This window comes from Onychomys torridus, chromosome 22 (assembly GCF_903995425.1).
Source record: "Onychomys torridus chromosome 22, mOncTor1.1, whole genome shotgun sequence".
NCBI lineage: Eukaryota > Metazoa > Chordata > Mammalia > Rodentia > Cricetidae > Onychomys > Onychomys torridus.
In genome coordinates this window covers 18,675,414-18,693,426 of record NC_050464.1, presented here as the reverse complement: position 1 = coordinate 18,693,426, position 18,013 = coordinate 18,675,414, and the positions used below count along the sequence as shown (strand labels likewise).

The 18,013-nt window shown below is 51.0% G+C and overlaps 1 protein-coding gene across 3 annotated transcripts in view; it reads right to left on the bottom strand.

Moving 5' to 3' along the window:
* Eln (elastin) overlaps positions 1-17,066 on the bottom strand; it is a 43,649-nt gene extending 26,583 nt beyond the window's left edge. For all 3 annotated transcript variants that reach the window (XM_036172495.1, XM_036172497.1, XM_036172496.1), the window contains exons 1-6: positions 16,868-17,066; positions 8,905-8,955; positions 7,422-7,457; positions 6,597-6,629; positions 2,851-2,880; positions 1,281-1,316 (exon numbers count right to left, since the gene is read on the bottom strand). In XM_036172495.1, the coding sequence (XP_036028388.1) occupies positions 1,281-1,316; positions 2,851-2,880; positions 6,597-6,629; positions 7,422-7,457; positions 8,905-8,955; positions 16,868-16,952 (271 nt within the window). In that variant the 5' untranslated portion in view covers positions 16,953-17,066. The remainder of the gene's footprint in view (positions 1-1,280; positions 1,317-2,850; positions 2,881-6,596; positions 6,630-7,421; positions 7,458-8,904; positions 8,956-16,867) is intronic.
* Between the last annotated feature and the right edge of the window lie 947 nt (positions 17,067-18,013).

The following is an 18,013-nucleotide window of genomic DNA, read 5'->3' as shown; positions in this document are numbered from 1 at the left end:
ACTGCCATGATCAGTGGGAGCTGCCGAGTCTCAGCCCAGCCTGGACCCTTTCACTCAGGAAGAGTTTTTAAGATACTGCGTCCTCTGAGGGTGTCCCACTGGACACGGTGGCCCCTGCTCACCAGGATGGGAGCATGTGTTAGAGCAGGGGTCCTCAACCCATGGTTCGAGACCCTCCTGGGATGGAATGACCCTTTCACAGGGGTCACCCAAGACCATTGGAAAAGAGGTATTTACATACGATTTTAAGTAGCAAAACTACAGTTACGAAATAGCAGTGAAAATAATATAGTGGGGGGCGGGGAGTCACCACACACGAGGAACTGTATTAAAGGGTCACAGCATTAGGAAGGTTGAGAACCCCTGTGTTAGAGGATGCGCATATGCCTAACTGCTCAGCTCAGCCTGACAAACCTGTGTGAATCTTTTTAGTTCTCTCGAGACAAAGTGTGGCTACGTATGTAGTCCAGGCTGGCCTGGAAATCATTACGTAACTGAGGATAGCCTTGAATGCCTTGATCCTCCACCTCCCAAGTGCTGGGTTCCCAGGTACTTGGAGTTTATGGTTTATGCAGTACTGGAGAGGGAAGCCAGAGCAGGCAAGCCCAGTCTCAAAATGTATGTATACATATGTAAATACACATATATATGTATATATACACACAAATGTATATGTATACAAATATATACACACACAAATATTTTGTATATATATGCATAATGTATATGTATATTATTATTTACATAGCTGAGTAAAGGTCTCACTATGTAACTCTGGCAGTCCTGGAACTCCTTATGCAGACCAGATAGGCCTTGAACTCACAGAAATCTTCGTGCATTTGCCTCCTGAGTGCTGAGATTAAAGATGTCTGCTACCATGCCCAACTTCAGTGTTTCGTTTTTCTGAGACAAATTCTATATAGCCAGGCTGGCCTGGGATTTGCTACGTAGTCCAGGCTGGCCTTGAACCTCATATTATGCCATGTCTCCTCAGGGCTAGTATTCTAGGCATGCACCACACCATTCCTGCTTCTCAGATTGCTCATATGCCTTTTCTGGTGGGCAGATCTACCCCTGGGTCTTTGGGAGATGCCTCTCTCTAGTCTCATCTTACAACTGTCCCCCTGGGCAGCTTCTTAGAAGCAGATCACATTGGTATCATTCTTTATCCATGGTCTCATCAGCACGTGTCTCCTACTCTGTTCTCTGATTGTTTATGCCAGGTAGGTGCCCTAGGCTGCGGTGAGAAGCAAGCATCTTGCTCAGGTGTTCACACTAACCTGCCCCGGGGCCAGCACCTGCGAGTCCTCCAGGGCCTGTGAAGAAGAGAGAGGAAGAGATGTTAAGGGTGTAGATTTCACAGCTGGGCTCCTTGTAAGACGGGTGTCATCATGGAATGGGGTGGGGGTGGGTGTGGGTGTCTAGGCTGGTCCTTATGTCTTTGGTACTTTGGTGGTGGAGGGCATATGGTCCTGATGAATCTGAAACCATCACATGGTGATCAAATGTTATGTGTGGAGCTGACATGACTGTCTCTAACAAGTGTGGTTAGCCTGTGCATCTCCTAGGATGCAGCTGGTTGTCTATGAAGGCGGAAGTGGTCTGTAGGGAAACAGTCATCCCTCCCAAGCCAGCCTTGCTCCCATTGGTAGCTGCCACCCCAGCTATCTTCTCTGCTTCCTTGATGCTATGTCCTGACACAGACCCCTCCCCTCCCCCTAGATCTGTAAGTGTGTTTCCCCCGACTTCCTGCTTTCTGTGTTTTGAGACAGGGTCTCCTGTAGCCCAGGCTTGACTCAAACTCGCTAGGCATCTGAGGGTGACCTTGAACTTCTGATCCTCCTGCCTCTACCTCCCAAATGCTGGGATTTTAGGCAGTTACCAGAAAGTCCAGTTTATGTGGTACTGGGCTTGGAACTCAGGGCTTTATGCACGCTAGGTTAGGGCTGTATGAACTGTGCCACATCCCCCATCCTGGGAGTCCTTCCCGAACCCCATCTAGCCATCCATCCATCCAGAATCCTCCTTGCTAAGATTCATGAGAAGCCAAATGGGTCCCTCTGGCTCTTTTCTTTCCACATCTGGGCCCGATCATTGCTTCTCCTCCTCCAGGAGACATTCCACGGCCTTGGCCTTGACCGATGGGCTCAGTTAGGTTGGAGTTTTGGAGGCTTGCCTTGGCAGGTTTGTTTCCAATTATGGGAAAAATCTCTCTTGCCAGCACCAGCTCTGGTGGTGGGGTCTAGAGTTGTAGGGCAAAGTCCTCTAGGGACTCGCCAAAACCTAGGGTCTACTGAGCCCTGAGGAGGGGGTCTACCTGGCTCTCATGGGATATTATCCTTCCTCTGACCAGCTTCCCCACTTATTCACTAACTGTATGAGGGCTGAGCATGTAGCTCAGTAGATAGAGTGATTGCCAAGCATGTGCAAAAGACTATAAGACACACACACACACACACACACACACACACACACACACACATGCATGTATATATTGCAGACATCCATAAGAGGGGTCTGGAATGAGCCATGTAGTATGGTATGGTGGTGGGCAGGGGTTGGGGCTGCCTGGATCAATCATTTCCTGGTCTCACCTCCCAGTCTCTCCCCAGTTCAGTCCACAGCTCCTCTCAAGCTTTAGTCCTGTTCCCTATGCTTGCAGAGGAGGGGGCATGCTCAGATCTTTCCTGTCCAGTGGAGGGGCTGAGAGGACAAGACTGGACAGAAAGTAGGAAAGAATGGGGTGAAGTTTCCAGGGGCAGGCCTGGTCTCTGATGTCGCCAGCTTTTTACCGACAGCCAGTTTATTCCCATCACTTGCATCCCTGTTCTCACTGTCTTTTGGACTCACCTGCTCCAAATGCTCCCAGAAGCCCAGCACCTGGAGAGAGGGAGAAAGCGTTAGAGTCGGATCCCATCCAGAAGCCTAGAGCCTTACTAGTGAGTTCCCTTCTCCCCCGCCCCCCAGTCAGAAAGTTCTAGACTCAGATTCTGTTGCCCCTTCCTATGGTCTGTGTAGATGAGGGAGTCACCTTACCTTTTTTTGAACCGCACTTTCCCTGTCTTTATTATTATTTTTAAAATGATAACTAAGAGATTTATTATTTTTTCAAAATAATTTTAATTTACTAGTTTTTAAATATGTGTCTGTATGTGGGGTATGTGCACATGAGTGCAGGTGCTGGTGGACACCAGAGGTGGCAGATCACCTGAAGTTGAGATACAGGCCACTATGGGCTGCCTGATGTGGGTGCTGGGAGCTGAACTTGGGTCTCCTGTAAGAGCAGTATGTGCTCTTAATCACGGAGCCGTCTCTCTAGAACCTTAAATGATAATCTTTAAAAGATTTGTCTGTATCTTATATGGATGAGTGTTTGGCCTGCTTGAATGTGTGTGAGTGTCTGGTGCTGGTGATGGCCAGTAAAGGGAGTCAAATTCCCGGGAAGCAGAGTTCCCTGGGAGCTATCCTGTGGGTGCTGGGAACTGAACCCTGGTCCTCTGCAAGTTCATCAAGTGCTCTTAATTGCTGAGCCATCTGTCTTGGTCTTCTCTACTTTTCTTTTTGAGACAGGGTTTCGTGTAGGTCTCGCTGGCCTTAAACTCAACAGGCAGCCAGTATGACATTGAACTCCTGACCCTCTGGTCTGTCCCTCCTGGTTGCTGAGATTACAGGCACGTGTCTCCATGCTTTTTCATGTGGTGCTGGGGATGGAAGCCAGGGGTCTGTGCATGCTAGTGCTCCATCAACTGAGCCACACACCCAGCCCTAGCTTTTTTTTTTTTTTTTTTTTTTTTTTTGAGAAAGGGTCTCACTGTATAACCCTGGCTGGCTGACTGGCTGGCCTGGAACTTGCTATGTAGATCAGGCTGGCCTCAAATTCATAGCTAACTGCCTATTTCTGCCTCTCAAGTGCTAGGGTTAAAGGCATGTGCAACTATGTTTGGTCTCTCTCTCTCTCTCTCTCTCTCTATATATATATATATATACACACACATATAGATACATATACATATACATATACATATACATATACATATACATATACATACATACATATACATACATACATACATACATACATACATATATATATATATATATATATATATATATATATATATATATATATATACTGCTTTCTTGTCTTAGTGTCTCACTGTGTAATTCAGGCTAGCCTTGAACTTGCATATAGCCCAGACTGGCCTTGAACTGGTGGTTTTCCTGCCTCAGTTTCCACAATACTTAACTCACCCTGTAGCCTGGCTAAACTTGAACTTGTGATCCTCTGGCCTCTGCCTCTTGAATGCCGGGATGACAGGCTTGTGTCACTACCACTCGGCTATATGCCCACCTGTTGGTGGCTTTTCCCGTGATCCCTATCTTCTTGGGGCCACAGAGCTTGTGAGCAGGAAGCGCCTACCATGTGCAACCTGCCAGGGTGTCCCCTGGGTACTCATCCTGGCTCCTTCCTGCCCTCGCCTATACCCTTTGTTTGTAGTGGCTGGCCAGCCGGCTGGCCTCCAGCTGGTGCTCTGGGTGTGGGTAGTGCTGGCTCCCAGCTGCCTGGTCCCCCACTGAGAGCTCAGGCAGGGAGGGGCCAGCCTACAGCACCCACATGGAGGAGCAGCTGCCAAGCCACCCACCCTTGCTCCCAGGGGATTAATTGTTCCCAAACACGATCTGTACAATCCCTGCACCCATCCTGCCTGGGCAGGCCCGGACATCCCTCTAGCCAGGATGTGGGGACCTTCACCGGGTTATTCATGGTGGCCTGGCCAAGCCTGTTACGGACTTCAGTCTATCCCGAGGCTAAAAGGTGACCGTCGGAACTGGACCCAGTAGCACATGCCTACCATTTCAGCTACTCAGGGGGCTGAGGCAGGAGGATCTGTATTTCGAGGCCTGTCTGGGCTCTATAGTTCAAGGTCAGCCTGGGCAACTTAGCGAGACCCCATATCAAAATAATAAATAAATAATAATAAAACGGCTCAGTGGGTGAAGGCACTTGTCACAAGTTCCATTATTGGGATCTACATGGCGGAAGAAGAGAATGAGCACTCCAAGTCATCCTCTGATCTTCTCAGGCACACTGTGGTACATGCCTATTGCACCCATAATAAATAAATATACAAACCAGTAAATAAAAGTCGTTTTTGAAGAAATGTAAAAAGAGGTCCAGGGACATAGCTCAGTGGTAGAACACTTGCATCGGATATAACAGACCCCGAGTTCCAATCCTTGGTACTACAAGGAAAATTAACGAGCCACGAGATCTCCTAGCCTTACAAAACTCCCAAACCCTAGGACCTAGCTTGCCCAGATGCCCCGGCCTTTTCCTCCCTTGCTGGCCCTGACCCTGAAGTTTCACAACTCCGGTAGGCTTCCGTGAAGGGGAATCTGCTTCTCACACATTCATTAGTAGTTGGGTCATCTGTCATGAGGATTTTGTAAGAGCAGTTGGACATCTGAACTGTCCAGGAGCATGTGACTTTAAAGCCAGGGTGGCAGGCACTGGGTGGAGATGCATTTGCCACATACAGAGCATCACACATGGGGAAGGGCGCCAATATGACTGGGATGCAGTTGTGTGTGTGTGAGTGTGTGTGTGTGTGTGTGTGTGTGTGTGTGTGTGTGTGTGTGTGAGTATGTGTGTGTGTATTAAGAGGAATGAACACAGGGTTTCCAACATGCTACCCCTGAGCCATGCCCCCAGCCCCTCACTGGGGGACTCTAGGCAGGGGCTCTACCACTAAGCCACACCCCAGCCCCTCACTGGAGGATTCTAGGCAGGGGCTCTCCCACTGAGCCACATCCCAGCCCCTCACTGGGGGATGCTAGGCAGGTGCTCTACCACTGAGCCACACCCCTAGCATTCTTTCTACTTTTTACTCTTAGACGGGGTCTTGCTATATCTGTCTGAGGCTGACCTCTCTAACTCAGAATCCCCCTGTCTCAACCTTCTAAGTAGCTAAGCTTATAGGTGCACACCCCCAGACCATGGCCTCCACCTGCTTCTTATCCAACAGTGCTTCATTGAGAGACCCCCTGCCCTCCCTTGCCACCTCCTCAAAGCTGAGAGTGACCACTGCTGGCCAGATCCCAGCACTGTTGATAAGACAGAGCTATGATTTTTTTTTCTCTTACTAGAAAGTTCCACGGTCTAGACATAGCTGGAAGGGGGCTGGGAACAGGCAGGGAGGTCATCTAGGGTCAGGGTCAGGGTCAGGTTTCGCTTAAAGTTGAGCTCACATCTGGGTCAGAAGTCAAATGTCTAGACATAGTGTCTGGGGTCTTCCAATCTAAGTGCTGCCTTATAAGTGACCATGGGGACCTTAGATTCTGCTTTGCCTGAAGCATCAGGGCTGTTTCTGGGACTGTGAACAGAAGGCAATCTCCGGAAATCTGGTACACTGGGCTCCTGCAGGACACAGGCCACTGAACTGCCTCTAACCTCCTGTCCCTGGCCAACTTGTAACCTGACTTTAGCCTGTTGATACCCAGGGGCTTTCGCTGCCTACAGCTCCCCTCTTTTGGCTCCCTGGCATGGCTTTGGGAATTCTACCTCCCCCATTTCAGGGGCCTTACTTAGATCTTACCTGGTTTAGGTGGTTTTCCTCCAGGTCCTAGAGCTGCAGGAGGGAAGAGATGAAAATGAATGGCAGGGTGATCTCTCTCTCTCTCTCTCTCTCTCTCTCTCTCTCTCTCTCTCTCTCTCTCTCTCATCTGAGACAGGGCTTCATCATAGCCCAGGCTGGCCCCAAATTCATGATATAACCAAGGATAACTTTGAGCTCCTGAATCTCCTACCTTTACCTCCCAAATTCTGGTATTACAGACATGTACTGTTTATCCATCGCTTAACCCTGCCCCACGGTAAAGGGTGAGGGCTGCATGTGGGTCTCTTCCCCACATGCTAAAGGAGATGTCAAGAGTCCTCTTGCATAGACATGGAGCCCCTGGGAGCCCATCTCTCCCTCCGGATTTTTGGTTGAGTGACAGCGTCTCAGTTTGTTTTGAGACTATGTCACGTGCAGCTCAGGCTGGTCTCGAACTTGCTATGACTCTGAACTCCTGATCCCCCAGCTTCTACCTCCAGGGTTATAGGCATCTCCAGCAATTTCTCAGTGTGTCCCCCCCCCCCGCCCCCCGCCAAAGGAGTTACTTTCCACCTGGCAGGAATGGTAGAGAGGAGATCAAAGAAATATAAAAGTAGGTAGGGGCCATCAGGGAGAACAAGGGTAGAGGCTCCTAAAAGGGCCATCAGGGTTTTGTTCCTAAGTAGGTCTCTGTCCCAGAGGACGCTCAATCTGTCTAACATTAGTTGCTGGGATCTCTTGAGGACCTCAGGTCTAATGACGAGTGTTGGGGGTCATCATGGTACCCAGATCCTTTCATTGAGGAGTCTAAGGCTACCTTCTTACCTCCTCCTCCTCCTCCCAGGCCTCCGATACCACCCCCTGTCGTGTGCATTGAGAAAGAGAGAAGAGAGAAATATCAGCGATTAGTATCCAGGCAAGCCACACCCCACCACCCACAGCCAAATTCTAGCTGCAGAGCTTTGGGCAAGTCAGCGTCTCTGACCCTCAGTTTCTTTTTCTGTCCTACCGGCTCAATAGCCTCATGTCAGTTTGTCCCAGGATGGAACTAGAGGGACTTCTGAGTTCCTGTCAGTTTCTTTCCATTGTGTGTGTGTGTGTGTGTGTGCCTGTGGAAGCCCAAACTTGATGTCTAGAGTTATCCTCTATCACCCTTCCACCTGATTCATTGATGCGGGGCATCTCAGTCAAACCCAAAGCTCACCAATGTGGAGAGCTCGCTCGCCCGCCAATCACAGGCATTCACCATGCGGAAGCCCCTGGTTTACCAGATGCCAGCCGGGGCTTCACGCGCACACACTAGGCAAGCTCTCTACCAACCGAGCCACATCTCCAGCTTAGTTGCTCTATTTCTCTTTTCTGATATTTGCCTCCAGTGGGTTGCCAAGAGTGGGATTAATGCTTCGAGGACCGTGAACCGTCCAATGACGGGAATGTGTGAAGGCGCCAGCCTCCTGACAGCGGGGATTATGCTCCATCTTGTACAATATTTATGCTCCTAATAGCTCTTCCATTAGCAGCCTTCTTTAGGGTGGAGACTGGGTCTTGCTATGCAGCTCGAGCTGGCTTTGAACTCTTGACTCTCTGTGTCTGGGATGCTACTGTTACAGATGTGTGCCTTCAGATCTCTCTCCATTAATTACATCGCTTTTTTGGAGGCAGGATCTCACATAGCCCAGGCTGGCCTGAGCTCTCTCTATTAGCCAAGGATGACCTTGAATGTCTGTCCTCTTGAGTGCTGGGATTGCAGGCATGCATCACCATACCTGGTTTATGCAGTGCTGGGGATGGTACCCAGGGTTTCCCACATGCTAGGGTAATACTCTGCTAACTGAGCCACATCCCCAGCCTGGTTAATGTCTCCAGAAAGTGGGCCTGATTTGCAGGTCCTCGGTGCCAGGAATCTAAATGTTAGCACATCTCTGGCCCATGAAATCGCTCTGTGGGTAAAGCTCATTTGCTGCCAGACCTAACAGACTGAGTTCCATTCCTGGGACCCACATGGTGGTAGGAGAGGTCTGATTCCCAAACATTGTCCTATGGAGCTGGGCATGGTGGCACACACTTTTAATCCCAGCCCTCTGTGAGTTCCAGGCCAGCCAGGGATACATAGTAAGACTCTGTCTCAAAACAAAACAAAATAAAACAAAGCAAAACAAACAAATAAAAAGAAACAACCAAATGAAAAAAGTTGTTCTCTGACTTCCATATGCCAATGTAACAAAAGTATTTAAAAATATTCTATTTCTCATGAACAGTCTATCCCCATCTGTCATACATAGGTGTGTAGAAACTTCATGTCCATTACCTGGATAATAGACTCCACCAGGAACTCCACCAGGCACACCTCCTGGAACCCCTAGAAGGAAGGAGGTAGATTCTTTGGTTAGTCAGGCTTATCAAACAATTTTTTTTTCCTTTTGGCTTTTTGAGACAGGGTCTCACTATGTTGTGCAGCCCTGGCTGTCAAGAATCTCTCTCTATAGATGAAGCTGTCCTCAAAATCACAGAGATCCATCTGTCTCGGCCTCCTGAGCCCTGAGATTAAAGGCATGCACCACCACTGCCTGGCATTGAACATGTTTTAATGCAGATATAGATAATGATCATGGTATTGTTTGTTTATAGATCAATATCTGAGGGCAAACAACTTGCTATTTACATTTTTTGTTCTGTGTGTGTGTGTGTGTGTGTGTGTGTGTGTGTGTGTGTGTGCTTAGCAAGCACTCTTACCACTGAGCTTTCTTCTCAAAATCTTATAGGGGGGATTCTAAGCAGGTGCTCTACCACTGAGCCACACCCCAGCCCCTCACTGGGGATTCTAGGCAGGTGCTCTACCACTGAGCCACACACCAGCCCCTCACTGGGGGATTCTAGGCAGGTGCTCTACCACTGAGCCACACCCCAGCCCCTCACTGGGGGATTCTAGGCAGGGGCTCTACCACTGAGCCACACCCCAGCCCCTCACTGGGGGATTCTGGGCAGGTGCTCTCCCACTGAGCCACACCCCAGCCCCTCACTGGGGGATTCTAGGCAGGTGTTCTACCACTGAGCCACACCCCAGCCCCTCACTGGGGGATTCTAGGCAGGTGCTGTATGGGTGAGCCACACCCCAGCCCCTCACTGGGGGATTCTAGGCAGGGGCTCCACCACTGAGCCACACCTCCTGTCCAGTCATTCTGCCACTGAACCGTACCCCCACTTCTTGTTTAATTGAGACAGATTCTCACTATGTAGTTCAGACTGGTCTTGACCTTGTAACTCCCCTTTCCCTGTTCCCTCCTCCCTTGCCCCCAGCCTCCTGAGTGCCCGAGATTGTAGGCACAGACCACCCCACCTGGATTTGCATGTTCTCATTCTTCTCAGAGGGTCTCAATGAAGTCTGAGGGACAGAAATTCTGGATGTAGTTCCCGCAGACTTGAATTCAGGCCCAGAGAGGTTAAGGGAAGTGGCCGGGGCCACACAGCTGGATAAACATGAAGCCTGGAATGAACCCAGGCCACTGCTCTGAACAGGAGGCTTAACACCGTTGAAGAGAGGGGACCCTGCCTGTGGTTTTGGCTGGGCACTGGGCAAGGGACTCTGCCTACCTGCTTTGCCCACAACTTTGCTCGGAGCTGGGCGGTAAGGCTGGAGCCAGTTCTCAGAGGGCAGGTTAGGTGATGACACCAATTAGGAGTTGTAGCTGCTGCCTGCCCAGCCATTCCCACTCTGATAGGATAGTGCAAGGCCAGTGTCCTTGGCCCCTGGGCAGCTCTCTTTGGGTGGGGTTGTGACTCTGACCCAGGGCTGTTTTGGGAGGCGCCAGGGACTGGAGTGGGGGTGGGAACACCATGAATGAGCAAATCAAATAGTTTCCTAAGGAACAGTTAATTCCAAGCCAAGGTCACGAGTTCAGCCCCCAGGGACCAGCCAAAGCTCTCCTTGGAGATGCTGGCTCTGGAGCTGTTGTCATGGCAACAAATAAGAGACTCCTCTACTGAGCCATGACCTCTAACCTTGACAAGTCACCTTGTCACCATGGCCCAGCTCTGCTCTGCTGAAGGGAGCCCAAGAGTCACATCGTGGGGGAAACAAGGTGGGTGTCAGCCAATCATGTAGCTTTGCAGTGGGTTCAAGGAGACCTCTCAGCCAGATAGATGTCTGTGTGTCTGGCCTCGGAGACTCGGTGACGATACACAGCTGGGCCTGCCTGGTCCCTGGACCTTGTCAGCCCAAGCAGGGTTGGGAATGTCTGGCTGCCATGGGCAGATTGTGCTACAATCCTGGCGCCTCCACCTCCTGGGGTCTGTACCCCCTCCTCTCTCAACCCTCTAGAGATTGCTAGTCAGGCCTGGATGGTCTGATCAATCTGCTCTCCAAGCTTGGGGGGCTCAGGGGAGGGGTGGCCCCAGGAAGCTAAGTCTGCAGGAAATAAAGCCTTCTAGCATTGTCCCGAGCTGCTAAACACACATGGCACCCCCAAGCCTTTGATGCCCTCAGAGCTGATGGCCTCCAGCTCTGAGCTCCATGCAGGGAGAGTCTCTGAATCTCTCTGTTTTTTCCCCCTGTTCTCTCTGTTCTCCAGCCCCAGAGCTGTCTGCAGGAACAATGGGAACAGGGGTGGGAACAGTGAGGGGGACTCAGGGCAGAGCCCTCTGGCATCTCTCCCAGCTCCTCATTCGATGTGTGATCTCAGGCAAGTCACTCAGTCTCCCCAGTCCTAGGTTTGCAGGCCCCGGGCCACCCCACCTGGTTTATTTATTCCAGGGCTGGGAATAGACTTGCTAGGCATGCATTCTGCCGGCTGAGCCACATCCCCAGCAAAGCCCCGCCCTCCCCCAGCGTAGGTGTGATGTCTGCTGCCTCCTATGGTTGCAAACATTCAAATGAAACAGATCCTGGTCAGACCCGGCACAGAGAGTTAAAAGAAAAGGCTGGGGATGTTGGATTCCTTGTTTTCTCTTAGTACATGGCTAGGGCCAGGTATACAATAGGTACTCAATAAATGGTGGGCGAGGGAGGCAGAAAGACTATATCTGATTTGTTTCCTGAGTCCTCCATAAGACCCATGGGGGTGGGCTTGCTGAGCCCCTGGCCTGATTGAACCCTAGTTCTCTCTTGAGTTCTGTTTCCTGACACCCCACCTATAACCAGGCTCCCTCCTGAGGGGGCTGCTACTTCCCCTCTTTCCATGACCATGCTTCATAGCCTGATAGCATCGGTCCATCTTCACACCCAACCTGCAGGACACCCCAGATAGCCTAAGCTGGTTTTGAACATGAGATTCTCCAGCCTCAGCCACTGGAGTGCTGGGATGGTAGCCATGTGCTACCATGCCTGGAGTGAATGTTTGATTCCTTTTTTTTTTTTTTTTTTTTTTAACTGAGAAAAATGGAGAAGGCTGAGTAGCTGCCATTATCTTGTGAAGGGGGAAGAGCTGACCCCCCCAGGTTGTCCTTTGACCCCTCCCCCCACCATGGTATGTGCACACACATAATAAATATAGTAAGAATAACAGACTCTGTAGATAGGACCTGTTGGCACACACCTGTAATCCCCACACTCAGAGGAGGAGACAGGAGGATTGCGAGTTTGAGGTCACGTTGCACTTCATAGCAAGATGGAGGCTTTCCTGGGCTACATAGCGAGGTTCAGGCTAGCCTGTGCAACATAGCAAGCCCTTTGTCTAAAAAGCTATACACTGCCTATAGAGGCCTCCTCCCCCGTGGTCCTCATTCCTACCATCTCTCCTTGGTATCAGCGGGGCCTCCTACCAAGAACATCCTCACGTCCCCCTAAGTCTTCCCCTTCTCCAAGGCTGTGCCGGAAGCTCCCGCCCCGCCTTCTCCTAGCCCACCACGGTTCTCTTGCCTTCCTCGCTCAGCCGGCCCCAAGCAGCTGGCTTGGAACACACTTGTGTCCTCTTTTATGTGAGTCTGGCTCATTCCTTCTGCTAGCCTCGGGGCGGATCTCATCCCTCACATGTGTGAATCATGACCCTAGACTCCCAGGGATCTGAACAGTCCTCTGGCTTGGGCTAGAACCCCTGCAAACACCCCTTAATCCTCTGCCTGTGAACTCTCTGAGACAGGAGACTCATCAGCTCTCATTTCATCTGTGTGGTCTGCACAGGGCTTTCTCCTGGGCGGCAGCCTACTCCTCAGGCCCTCAGACTGTTTTTGGTCTTGCCTTCCTCCCTCCCCTCCCCTCCTCTCTTCCCTGTCTCAATAAAACAAAACAAAACAAACAAAAAAAAAAAGAAAGAAAGAAAGAAAAAGAAAAGAAAACCCACCTTAGGGGTTGGGCATATAGTTCACAGGTAGAGCACTTGCTTAGCATGTATAAGGCCCTGGGTTCAGTCCTCAAACCAAAAAACAAAACCAAAAATAACCCCCCCCCCAAACAAACAAAAAAAAACCCAAACAGCAACAAACAATAATAAATAAATAATGAAAAAAAAAAAAAAAAAAGAAAACTAAAGATTGGAGCTAATTACAAGGACTTTCAGCTCCTTTGCAAATTGTAAGGAGAATATGTCACTTTGCAATTTTGCTGTCCCATGATCATCTCAGTGGACATATTTTTGGCAGCTGTCAGATGGCTACTACTCCCCTTGCCCCCAGACCCCAGTGATTTGTAGGAGCTGGGTGCTAAAAATAGGGATATTTCTTCCATTTTGCAGCCAGGGAAACTGAGAGTCAGCCAGACAAGAGCTTTGGCCTGGTATCTACATCTGACCTTGGATTTGCTGCCTGGAGATTCAAAGACCATACGGAGCAGGGCCAACGGGTCCTGGCAGTAGGCTCTGCCAAGCTAAAGTCCAGTGGGGCAGCCTGGATTGAGCAGATAAGACCTCACCAAGCTGTTTGTTGTGTGTACGGAGCAGTTTGCCAGGCACTTTTCAAAAGCTGTCGGTGCTCCTGTAGGTGGGTGAGCCATCCCCTGTTCCAACAAGACACACAGAGCTGGATCTAGGCACTGAACTGTTGGCAGCTTATTAGAGGCACTTGGGGGAACTGTCAAACCCCAAATCCCTCAAACAAGGGCCTCCGCAGATCAAATAGAGGAAGAATTCTTGGGTCACAGCATAGACCCAGGCAATCATCAGGGTCGAAGTCTCCTGAGATAAACCTTCAGTGTGTAAATGTGGGGAGGGCGATGCTGAAAACGTTTCTGATGTCAGGAAGAACACCCAACTTGAGTTTTATGTCTAATCCTCCAATAGGTGCTTTTCTGAAGAGAGGGTTTCCTGTAGCCCAGGCTAGCTGAGAATTCACTATGTAGATGATGACCTTGAACTCCTGATCCTCCCGTCTCCACCTTTCCAAAGTGCAAGGCTGCTACAGGCAAGGGTGCTACCATGCCTGATTTTTTTTTTTCCTTTTTGTGACCTTTTGTTTTGGGGGGATAGAGTCTCACTATATAGCACAGGCTGGCTCTGAACTCACTCAGTAGCACAGGACTCACACTCGCAGCAATCCTCCTGCCCTGGTGTGAGTTCCTGGGCCACCACACCTGGTTCATATATTTCCTTTAACATAGGAGCTGAAGCAAGTCATTATTTCGGAGTGGGTAGCTGTTCCAGCTATGACGTTGAAGCACTACCCCTAGTGAGGTAGCAGGTAACTGTTCTACCTGCCTATATAACCTTGAAGTACATGCCCCTGGGGCGTGGTCTCTGGGGGGGGGGGCTTAAGAGCTGGGATGCTCATTTACAGTTCTCTTCACTTCCTCATGGTATTGGATGCTGAGACCTTGGACCAGGCAAATCAGTATGGGACATAGCCCAGCTTTCCCAGACCCTACGATAAATCTCAAGTTAACCCCTAGATAAATTCCTTTGCTCATTAAACAGACTCCGTGGATTTCTTGCATTATTATTTAAAGGAAATGCTATTATCACCCCCCCAATCAATGATAAGGAACTGGCACCCATGACATCTTCCTCTTGGAGGAGACTGGGCTCCCCCAGGACCAGACCGGGGAGACTTAGGTAAGTGTGACCAGTACTCAGCCCTGCCCAGATCTCTGACCTCTTTGGACTTTAGTGGACTCTCTTGAAAGGTCTCATCAATTCATACGCCTCTTACTTGAACCCAGTGACTCCAGCCACCTGGGACAGAGTGGAGACTTATCTTCACGGGAAATGATGCCAGCTGAGTGCTGAGTGATGTCACCCAGGCTACAAGAGGATGGTTTGTTCTGCCCATAAAGGAAGGCTCCGCCCCAGGGCTGTTTCTCCCCAATAGTCCCTGGCGCTTCCCCTATCCCCCCCCACCTTTTTTTTGACTCAGGGCAGAAAGCTGTCTGATATTGACTTACAGGGGCAGCCTTAGCCTGCCTCAGGCTCGATTTCTGTACCTTTCAAGAAAGGGTCTTGTGTAGCCCAGGCTAGCCTTGAACTCCCTATATAGCTAAGTATGACTTGGAACTCCTGATCCTCCTGACTCTACCTCCCGAGAGCTGGGACCACAGGCATGAGCCAGCATACCGGGTTTATGTGGTGCTGAGGATGGAACCCAGGACTACCAGCTAGGCAAGCGCTCTACTAGCCGAGCTCCATCTCTAGACAAGATCTCACCATCTAGTTTAGGCTGCCCTCTGACTCAATAGCCTCCTGCCTCAGGTGTGTGTTATTTCATGCCTGGCTTCAGTTCCCCCATTTGTAAAGATAAATAGTTTCTTTATGATGCACTAGTATAAGCATCGAGTCGGGAGGGTGGGCAGATGTTAGGATGTTAGGTGTCCATGTCTGGGGCAGGAGGGTCAGGTGACCCGGAGTCACTGCTCTTAAACCCTGGCTTACTGCAGCTGCAGAATCCTCCTGTTGGTACCCACAATCCTCAGTCCTGTCCCTGTCTTGGAACTCTTGTCTTACAGTGGGCTCCTGCCCTGAGCAGGTCAGTATCAAGGAGCAGCTGCTGTTCCCACCCAGCCTTCGACCACAGCCCCGCCCCGCCCCGCCCTGCCCTGCAGCCCCGTGTCCCCAGTTCAAGTTCAGGTTCCCACTGACAAGGAGGTCTCTTATGGAAACCAGTCTCCAACCAGACTACCCCAGCAGATGGTTAATGAGCTGCACCTCTTTCCCCATAGCTGGATGCACATTCCCTCTGGGGACAGTTCCCTTCCTCCCCCATAACCCAATGTGCCTGGTCCGGACACATATCAGATGACCAAAATGATAACTTGAGGCTCAATGTAACCTCTGACACCAGCTGTGCCCTGTCTGCCAGGAGATGGGCACTTTCCCCAGCTCCCCCCACTGGCCTGTACTCCACCCTAGCAAACCCTCCCACGGGCACGGACTTGCACACACAGTGACAACCTTCACCTGGGCACCAGACTTCTTTAAGATTATTATTATTTTTTAAGTAACTTCATATAGCCCATGTGGCCTTGAACTTACTATGTAGCCAACGATATGTTGAATTCCTGATCCTCGGGCCACCACACAGGTATGCATCACCATGCCCATCTAGTTTACCTAGGGCTTTGTGCACATTTAACATGCACTCTACCAAGTGAGACATCCTTCATCCTCGTTTAGGTTAGGGTTTTTTTGTTTTTTGTTTTTGTTTTTGTTTTTGTTTTGTTTTGTTTTGTTTTTGAGATGAGGTCTGGCTTTGAACTTACATCCTGGGATCACAGGTGTGGCTCACCATGCCCAACTGCCTGTTGGACTTAGGCAGGTCCCACCAGACAACCTCACAGTTGCCTCCCTCCACCTCCACCTGTCTAGGAATAGACTTATCAACAGACCTTCATACCTTTCCCAGATACTCCTCCTTCAGGGACATGATCGGCCAGACCCTCACACTGACACCTGTGTAACATAGTATGAAACACACACACACACACACACACACACACACACACACACACACACACACACACGGAATCCCAACATTCCCAAGCAAAGACAAATCAGGATTGTCTCTCTCCGGGCTGGTATGTGCACAGGTGTGCAAAAAAAGCACCCAGGTGGCTCATAGGACCGCCCCCCCGCTTCGAGCTTGGACAGAGGGTAGGGACCATCCTGATTTGTGGAATGTATGTTTGACAGGACCCCCTAGGCGGACCTGCTGGCTCCCTAGAGGAGACAGTTCCCAGGTCTCTGCCTGGAGGAGGGGGGGATCTGGAGGTGAAGGGCTCATCCGTCTCCAGGATCCCCCCCTCAGACTTGTCACCTGGCTAGCTGAGTCCCCGCAGATGTGGGCAGCGTGGGAGCCGCGAGGGGCAGCGAGGGGACCGACGAGGGGCAGCGTGGGACTGGCGAGGGGCCCCTTACCTCCAGGCTGCGCGGGATGGAGGAGGTTGAACAAGAAGATCAGCAAGACTCCAGGCTGCGGGACCGCCGCCGTCAGACCCGCCATCTCGGGAGGACTGCCCCAGCCTGCTCTCTGCGCCTCGTTTTATCCCCAAAGCGTAATAGCTGCCTGGTAGGCTGCTGTGAGGGAAGGAGGGAGGGAGAGAGGGCGGGTGGGAGGAGGGCGGCAGGAGGGGGAGCCCGGGGGAGGGGGTCGCGGGGGAGGGGGCAATTACGAAAGGCCAGGCTTGCAAGCCTCCTAGGCTGAATCTGCCTGGACCATGGGTCTATTTTCCTGCACACACACACACACACACACACACACACACACACACACACACACACACTCGTGCGCGGCTTTCCCCCCATCGCTTTCCCGCTTTCCCTCTGTAGCTGTTTGCTTGCTCCTGGCCCTGTTCCCGCCAGAAAGTGCGAGGGGGCCTTTGCCAGGACAGCCCTCTGGAGAGGAAGCAGGAGGGAGGGCCCAGGCAGCCCGGCCAAAAAATCCCAGCCCTAGCCAAGGCTGGAGTAGCCAGGCCCCCGCCCCTCTGCCTGGGCCCCAGGCCCAGTGTGGGGACACAGGCCAGCTGTCCTGCGCCTCAGCTCCCACCCTGGCCCTGCAGACACCCCAACACCCCGAAGCCTAGCTAAAGACAGACCTTACCCAAAACAGGGTTGTGAAGGTTGTTGGGGTAAGCGGGGGTCTGCCTATAGAGTCTGCAGGCAGAATTGCCTGGGAGAGAAAAATCAGATGAGTGTGGCACCGAGGGGCATTTTGGGGACAGAATAGGCACCCTGACATACGATCTGGTTCATCGTGGTTGAGACAAGGTCTTAGCCATCTGTTTGTAGCCAGGGAAAGGGTGTTGGATAAGTCTAGGGTCTATGGTTGCAGAAACCAAGGGGCTGAGGTCAGGTGAATGGCTTGGGAGTGAAAGCCATGTATTTAGCGTCTCCCTAGGGCTCCAACATGATCCTTGCATAAGGTGTTGGTTGAGTCTGTACAGGCCACGGGCATAGCTTTGCACCATCCCTGAGCAAACCAGTGTCCAGCAGAGGTCAAATTGGATCCTAAGTGCCTGGTGGGAAGCATGGGGGTGGGAGCTCTGTGCAGACGACTATTAACTC